The 7,992-nt window shown below is 63.0% G+C and overlaps 1 protein-coding gene across 3 annotated transcripts in view; it reads left to right on the forward strand.

Annotated features, from left to right (window-relative positions):
• Positions 1-5,706, forward strand: part of LOC144279516 (HAUS augmin-like complex subunit 5) — a 24,818-nt gene extending 19,112 nt beyond the window's left edge. For 2 of the 3 annotated variants that reach the window (XM_077841063.1, XM_077841061.1), the window contains exons 7-19: positions 98-173; positions 643-722; positions 801-861; positions 1,137-1,264; positions 1,520-1,598; positions 1,855-2,000; positions 2,280-2,442; positions 2,862-2,942; positions 3,135-3,280; positions 4,173-4,287; positions 4,541-4,667; positions 4,864-4,996; positions 5,415-5,706. In XM_077841063.1, coding sequence (XP_077697189.1) covers positions 98-173; positions 643-722; positions 801-861; positions 1,137-1,264; positions 1,520-1,598; positions 1,855-2,000; positions 2,280-2,442; positions 2,862-2,942; positions 3,135-3,280; positions 4,173-4,287; positions 4,541-4,667; positions 4,864-4,996; positions 5,415-5,535 — 1,456 coding nt within the window. In that variant the 3' untranslated portion in view covers positions 5,536-5,706. The remainder of the gene's footprint in view (positions 1-97; positions 174-642; positions 723-800; positions 862-1,136; positions 1,265-1,519; positions 1,599-1,854; positions 2,001-2,279; positions 2,443-2,861; positions 2,943-3,134; positions 3,281-4,172; positions 4,288-4,540; positions 4,668-4,863; positions 4,997-5,414) is intronic. The other variant, XM_077841062.1, reaches the window with a different exon arrangement.
• Positions 5,707-7,992: the final 2,286 nt, after the last annotated feature.

Here is a 7,992-nt window from a genome sequence, read left to right on the forward strand (position 1 = left end):
GTCCTTAACTGTGCTCCCCCTTCCTCTCCCGCCCCTCCTCCTCCTTCTCTCCCCCCCCCCCCCCGCCAATTTTCACAGCCTCCTCTGGTCTCTGCAGAAAGGCCAAGGTGGAGCTGACAGTGGGAGGGAAGCTGCCTGACCTTGGATTTGCTGGCTTGGAGCCTGAAGTATTGGTGAGTTGGAGAGAGGATAGTGGGTAGATCCTGGGCGGGGGGAGAGGAATTTGAGAATCCTGCTCCCCTCTGCTAGTTGGGGGTGGTGATCTGGGGATCCCAGTCCTGGATCTCATGGGGGGGAATCTGGAGATGCCAAGGCAGGCTCCAGTGACAAGGGGTACCCGGTAATCTGAGCCCTGTGAATGCCAGCATGGGGCTCTGGTGATCTCCCTGTGGGATCTGGCGATGGGGTTTGGTTGGGAAGGAGGAGGGAATCGGACTGAGCCTGGTGCCGAGCCCCGGGGAGAGTCTGTCGGGCCATTGGCAATCAGGTCTTGGGATCCTGAGGGATCTCCCTGAGCCTGGTGCCTGGATCCCAATAAGGGGGGAGGATCCAGTAGATCCTGGTGATCTGCAGCTTTCTTGAGGGCCATCGTGTCTTCTCCACCCCGGTAACCCGTCCGCGTGTCTGTCCCTGTCTCTGCAGCGGGACGTGCGGAAGGCCTGCCAGCTGCGCTTCCACTTCCTGAAGTCACTCTTCGAGCACAGCACATCTGGGGCCGTCCCGTAAGACCCTGTGAGCTCCCCTGCCCTCTCCTTCCCCCGTGCTCTGTTTCTGACCCGCCTCATGTGTCTCTCTCTTAGCAGCAGGACAAGCGAGGAGCTGCTGGACGCGTCCTACCAGCACTGGCTGAGCATGGTGGAGGTAATGGAGGGGAGGGAGGGAGGAGCAATGGGGTAGGGACCCTGGGGACGGCTCGCCTGCTACAGAGATGCAGCCACCTCTGGGAGGGGCAGCTGGGCGCCCCTTAGCGCCGGGCTGGGGCATTGAGGCAGCCCTGACTGCCAGGGGGGAGCCCCCTGCCCTGCTCCCTGCAGCGCAGCGCCCTCTAGCCCCGTATGGGGCATTGGAGCCAGCCGTGAGGGAAGGTACAGCGTCCCTGGCCCACTGTGGCTCATCCCACCTCTCTGCCCACGCAGGCCATCGTGGGTTCCCACCCTCCCAACCATGTCCTGGCAGCCCTGGAGCACCTGGCCCTGGAGAACACCCTGCAGATGCAGGAGCTCACCAGCCGCATTGACATTCCCCGCGACGTAGAGGCCCTCAAGTGGGTACCGCTAAGGGGCTGAGAGTGTGGGGGTGTGGTGCTGTACGGAGCTATCGCCCGCCAGTGGTGGTGGCTTGTACTTGTGGGTGGGGGCAGAGGAGGAGCTCGAGAGAGAGGGGGGTGCTGTGGGGCTTTGGCCCCCTGGTGGTGTCAGCAGGGGGTAGAGTCGGGGCTCTGGGGCCTGTCACCCCAGTGGTGCTGCAGTGACCCATGGCACCAATGCTGGGACCTGTATCTCTGCCCTCTGACCTGCAGGTTCCGCTACGAGAGCTCCCGTCTGGAAGACCTGGCGGGGCCGCCAGCAGCCCTGCCCTCAGTCCGGGGCCTCATACAGGTGAGTGGGGGCATGGGGAGGGGCAGGCAGGGCCGTATGTGGGGGCTGGGCAGTCCCAGTGGCTAGGATATATAGCCGGGGGGAGGGGGCCACATCTGGGGCTCCTGGGGTCTGGGATATATCAGGGGGAGGGGGCTCTATCTCAGTGCTGGGGGGTCCCAGGGACAACAGGGCCCATATCTGCAGTTGGGTTATAGTGGGGGGAGGGGGCAGAGTCCCCTGGCCCCTCGTTACCTGCTCCCTCCCCCGGCTGCAGGAAGGCTGGAGCAGGTGTGAGGAGCTGTGGGTGCAGCAGCTCCCCCTACAGGCCCGGGAGCAGCGCGGCAGGGCCCAGCTGGCCTCCCTCGTGCAGGAGATGAACCGGCTGGTGGCGGACGGCTCGGAGCACGCGATCCTCGCCAGGTAGCTGCCGCAGGCCCTGGGAGACACCCCGCCCCCTGGACTCAGCCCTGCACAGTTCGTGACCACCCACCGCTGGGAGAGCGCTCCCTGCTGGCGGGACTTCCCACCCCAGGGGTACCCCGGCTCTGTCAGGGCCCCCTGGAGCGCGCTCCCTGCTGGGGAGACTTCCCTGTCCTGTGGGGTCCCCGTGCGCGCTCAGGGCCCTGTGGTGAGCACCCCCTGCTGGGGAGACTCCCCCCCGCCCCCCCACTGAACTGGCCTGTCCCGCCCGGCCCCCAGGGCGGTGCTGGAGCTGGAGCTGCGGGCTGTGCGGCTGGCAGGGCTGCGGGATGGGCTGCGTCGAGGCTGCCAGGAACTGGAGCAGGAGGCAAGTGCCCGCCATGCGGAACTGCAGGCCTTGCAGAGCAAGCGTCAGCGCATCCTGGACTTCCGCCACCTGGTGGTGAGTGCGGGAAGCGCGGGGGGGAATCTGGGGGCCAGAGCAGGGCAACCTCTGGACGTGGGACCTGCCTGGGGGGTGGGGAGGCAGTAGGGCACACAGGAGAATGAGGTGGGGTTGGCTGGGAGAGTGTCCGTGGGTGGGGGGCCCTGGAGGGGGATCCACAGGGTACCTGGCTGGCCTGGGGGGAAGGAAGTAGAGGGGGTGCATGCTGGGGGAGTATATGGGTTTGGGGATGATGGGGGGGAGGGGAGGCAGGGAAAGGAAGGAGTGAACAAGTTGGGGGTCGGGGGGGTTCCTTCTGTGGGAAAGGGAGCGATTGCGGGGTTGAATATGGGGTGCCTTGCTGCCCTGGGGGGAGCAGGGACACTGTCTTGAAGCATCCCCAGGACTGACACTTTCTCTCCCCCCTTCCCCCCCAGCGTGAAAAGCAGCAGCACGTCCGGGCGCTGATCAAAGGCACCTCCTACATCAAATGCCAGCTCCGCAAGGACCAGGCCGAGGTGAGACATCCTTCCATGCCATGGGGCGGGATCAAGCGGCACTGACAGAGGATGGGGGAGTCCAGGGCTGGGATACCAGGAGGCTGTGGGTCGGGCCTGAGGGGCACCGGCAGGGCTGGAGGAGTGGGGCCCAGGGCTGGGAGGGCAGGGCACCAGCATGATCTCCCGCAAACCCTGCTCTCTCTCTCTCAGGTCCAGGCCTTCGTGCAGAGGAAGCTGCTGGGCCCGGAACAGGACGTGACCCTGGAGTCGCAGCGGCTGCACGGGGGCGTGGAGCGCGAGGTCCGGCAGCTGGGGGCCATTGCCCTCCCCTGCCTGCTGCACCGCAGCCTCCCTGGGTGAGTCTCCCCCCACCCTCCTGCTCTGTCTGATTGCTCTCCCCCACAGCGAGCAGGGTCCTGGGGCCAACTGTCCCATCTTGGGCTGCCCCAGGGGCTGGGTCCCAATATGGGGGGGCGTCCCTTGGCCTTGGGGGTGTACCTGTGCTCCCCCTCCTGCACTACTGGACTTGGGGTATGCAGGATTCCTGGGATTTTCTCTCCCCACCCCTTCCCTCCCCACCTGTGTCCCATTGAAACGGGGCTGAGACCCACCCTGGGAAAAGCACCCTGAGATCCGCCAGTTGGAGGGAGGGAGGGAGGTGCCTGCAGAGCAGTACTGGTACTCTGCTCCTCTGCCCCAAGCTGGGGGTGCTGGTCCTCTGGGAGGAGCATCAGTACTTAGGTAGTGGGATTAATGCTGCAGTCGGGGCACGGAGACAAGCAGGAGCGTTGGTGCTGGGGAATACTAATGAAAACCCCGTATTCTCTGGGCGGAGAGCTAATACCCTGAGAATAGGGCAGGGGCTTTAATACTCTGGTGGGAGCATGAATACTCTTTCCGGGGGCGGGGGGGTAATGCTCTGAGAGCCTTGGTACCCCAGATCTGTGGTAAGAGGATTAATACTTTCTGGGCTGATAATGCTCTAGGAGCGTCGGTAGCCTCTAGCGGTGAGAGGAGCATTGATACTCTGGGGTATTAATACGCTGGGAACACTGGTACCTGCTCTCCCGGGGGTACCAATGCTGTACTATGTCAGCAGGCTGCTGTGAGGATGGGGCCCCGCCAGCCTTTCCTGGGGAGCGGGAGGGCTGTGGGCTGGGGTGCCCGGTGGGGATGGGGGATGCCTGAGGGTGAGGGGTTCAGGGGCTGATCCTCAGCTGCCCTGACCCGGTCGTCCCCCGCCTCCAGGTCCCAGCAGGTCCCGGCCCACGAGCTCTCCATCCATCGGCTGGACCGGCCGGGGCTCGCCCAGCACCGGGCCTTCCTCACTGTGTGCCAGGCTGCCGGCTTCCCTCTCTACAAGGTGAGACGCACACTTGGTGGAGCAATGGGGCAGGGAGCAGGAATGTCTCCCCACAGGGTGGGAGTGAACCCCTCCTCTGAGACCCTCTTCTGGGGAGAGATGGGATGGGGGGCCCCGGGGAGGGGGTGGGGCAGGAGCACCCCCCAAGTTTATTTTGCATTAAACCTCCTCAGAGCCCCCTGGGGGGTGATCTTGGGGGAGAGGGGGCAGGCCCTGTCTCCCCTCACCCCCTGTGTCTCTGTCTCTGCCCCAGGCCCCGGAGCACCTCCTGCCCCACATGGCTGAGCTGAAGAAGGAGCTGCTGGCCCTGCGTGCCCAGCTGAGTTACAAGAGCCAGGCACTAGCCAGCCTGCAGCAGCGCCAGGGGACCGACGTGCAAGGTGAGCTCTCCCCATGGCTCCAGGGAGACGACCCCCAGCCTGCGGCCCCTTCCCAGGGTTTGCGAGGGGCACCCTCCTGGCACACGAGCCGGCCTGAAGGGTGGCAGGACCATGGCATCCGCCCAGCACAGCTCAGCACCCCCCCCCCCCCCAAGCCATAACTCCTCCGGGCCTCACCAACGTCTCTTTCCCCCAGTCCTGCTGCAGGCTCTGCGGGACCACGACCGGGAGCAGGCCGGAGCCCTGGGGCCGCGGATCCAGCTGGTGACCGAGCAGTGCGAGCGTCGCATCGAGCGCTGGCCCGAGGTGCAGGCCACGATCGACGCCTGGTGAGGAGCCCCCGCCCACCTGGTTTATGGGATGCCTTGCTCTCCAGAGGGGGGAGGCCCTGCCCATCCTGTGCTGGGAGGGGGTCCAGGGTTGGTTCTCCCCTGCCTAGGGTGGGGTGGGGGCTGTGAGGAAGAAGGGGGCTTGCCCAAGTGGAGGGGGGGCCACAGGAGGGACTGATTGGGGGGTTGGGGGCTGGAGTGGGAGGGAAGGGGGTGGTCTGGTGCCTCTGGAGAATGGGCGTACCTAGGGAGCGGCCGGGGGGGGGGCATATGCAATAAGGGATGATTTGGGGGGGGAGATTGTGCGTGCAGGTTGAGTGTGGACGTGGTGGTGTCTGTGCTGGGGGGGGAACTGGGGCGGGGGGCTGGAAGGAGCCATCTCACCTGCTCCCCTCTCTCTCCCCGTCCCTGTGTTCAGGTGGGAGCAGCCAGGGCAGTTCTCCCTGCCGGCGGAGCACCGCCAGGGCCTCACCTTGCAGCAGTGGCTGGAGCGCTGGACCCTGGCCCTCAAGACCCTCCAGCAGCACAGCTGGGCGTGATGGCCCCGTCCTGCCTGGGAGGGGCTCGGGGAGCCTCGCCCCCAAAGGGGTGCAGTTGTAGGTAGCCACACCCATGTTAGGGAAGGAGTGTGGGTGGGATGCGCCTATCTGGGGAGGAGGTATTGGGGGCCTAACCCAGCTGTCCCCTCTTCCGCAAGGTGGGGGGTCAGTGTAAGGGGGGGGTGACCCAGATGCTGGTGGTGGGAGGGTTGGTGGGGCTGAGCGGAGGTGGGGGAGCAGTGTCAGGTGTGGGGGGGATCCCACGTGGGTTTTGTGGCGTTCTGTAATTCCCATTGTTCTGAATAAACTGACTAATGCGCATTCCCATCCCTGAGCTCGCCGCCCTGGCTGCGGCCATCCCCTCCTTGGCAGAACCACCTCTGAAGCCTTTGGGGGCAACTTTGTCCTTATCGCTCTTCCATGGAGAAACTGAGGGATGGAACAGGGAGAGGTGAGTGGCTTGAACCCAGGAGCCCTGGCTCCCAGACTCACCCCCTCCCCCTTCCTATTGGAAATCAAGTGGAGGGAAGCTTTGCTGGGGGGACACCCAGCTAGGAAGTGGGGGTAGACAGCACCTATCGGTGGGGGGCGGGAGGCCCCTCTCAGGCTGATCCCTCTGACTTCCTCAGACCGGGCCCTGGGAGTGTCCCAGAGCTGGCCACCACCTGGGTGATTTGCAGGGGGGAAGGAGGGTGCCAGCATTGTACCCATCCCCTGGGAGCTGACGGGGTCTGGAGTACCCTCAGCTGGTTGGGGGGACATGGGCTCCTGCTGCCCCGTGCTGGCTGATAGCATATGCAGGCTTTGGCTGATCCCCAGGACAAAGCCCCGCAGCACCCTGCAAATCAAACAATTCCCCTGGCCACAGCTAAGATGCTGCTGGCCAGGGAGCCGAGACCCCACTGTCATTGCGAAGGGTGCTAATTCCCCTCAGCTCAGTCGCAGCCCAGCTGGTTAAAACATCCTCTTGCCGGACTGTGCTTAACGTGGCTGCAGAACCGAGTGCGGAGGACCGAGCATTCTCTGGTTGCAGCAGCTTTCGTCCAGCAGGCCCAGACCTTCCCAGGCATTTTGGTGTCTCGCTGCCCCTGATTTCCAGGAATGACGGTGGATCAATCTTAATAGCCCTTGTGATTTCCTTGCTGGCTCTGGGACCCCCCCACTTTCAGCCCCCCTTTTGCACCCGCTGTACAAACCAGCTTTAAACCCCGGCTTTCCCTACTGAGGAACAAATGTAGTAGCCCAGCATGATCGCAAAGCCCTAGAATCCTGGAGACGATCAAAGTGGCTCTGAGCCCGAGAAACGTCTTCCCTGCCCCTCCTCTAAATATCAAAGGCTGCCCCCAAAATCAAACTAGGTCTTGGCCATGGATCTTGTTCCCTTGATGCCAACGGAATTTTGGTTTGATGTAGGGCACGAGATTCCCAGCTTCCTGGGCCACTGGGCTCGGAAGGGAGCGAGGAAAAAGAGCAAGTGAAAAAAAATGATCAGCGAGAGAGAAAAGTGTGTGAAAGACAGAGAAAGAAATAAAGGGAGAGGAAAAACATTAGAAAGTGAAGGAAAGAAAGAGCATGAAAGGTAGAGGAGGGGAAAAGGAAGCAAGAACCTGCAAACTACGGAAGGAAAGGAACAAAAAAGAACAAATGAACAAACAGGAGCGCTAGATAAAGCTAGAAGGGGACAGTAACAGAAAGGACAGACTGACCTGTTAAGCAAGGTTCCACCCCAGATTCTCCATGTTGGGGGCACAGGCCCTCCCACTTCCCTTCTGGCTTGAGATCCTTTCTCCTCTGCTTGGGTTGACCATCCATAGGTGCCCCATGCTCCCCAATCCTGACCCCCTTCCCACACGCTCAGGAATGGGTAGGGGGAGGCATCTTCCTTTGTGGGACTCCGGCTGAGCAGCGCCGTGGGTGTCTCTCCCTGGGGCGGTTTGGTTTGGTTTGGGTTATTTAAGCTCAGTCCTGAGCGTCTGTGTGGGTGGGTGGCGGGGGGGCGTTTGTGGAGCCGGGGCACGCACCAGAGAGAGGAACTGAACGCAGCCCAGCACCGGCTGGAGCCCAGACGCTGGCAGGTAGAGGAACATCTCCAGAACCTACTTGGATGGTGTCGTCCATCGCTGCTCCCCAAGGGGGACGGGTAAGCGCAGGGGGGCGGGTGTAGTCGCAAACCGCTGCGGCCGGTTTCCTATTGGTGTGACCAATTTTTGTAAAGCCTTTTTTTTTTTTTTCATCCCCGTCGTCTTTCATCGCTAGGGCTGGGCGGCTTTCTTCACTGCCATTGAGCAGCACAAGGGGCTCAGGGCAGAGACTCGGGGAACTTGTCGGGGGGGGGGATGTTCGGAGGGTCACAGGGGTAAGAATCCTATTTTGCCCTTGCATGGCAATGGCGGTGCCATGGCTTTTAGTATTCAGGTCTATTGATCTGTACACAGCAGCATCTAAAGAGACCGGGGC

The sequence above is a fragment of the Eretmochelys imbricata genome, chromosome 24, assembly GCF_965152235.1.
Source record: "Eretmochelys imbricata isolate rEreImb1 chromosome 24, rEreImb1.hap1, whole genome shotgun sequence".
NCBI classification, from domain to species: Eukaryota; Metazoa; Chordata; order Testudines; family Cheloniidae; genus Eretmochelys; species Eretmochelys imbricata.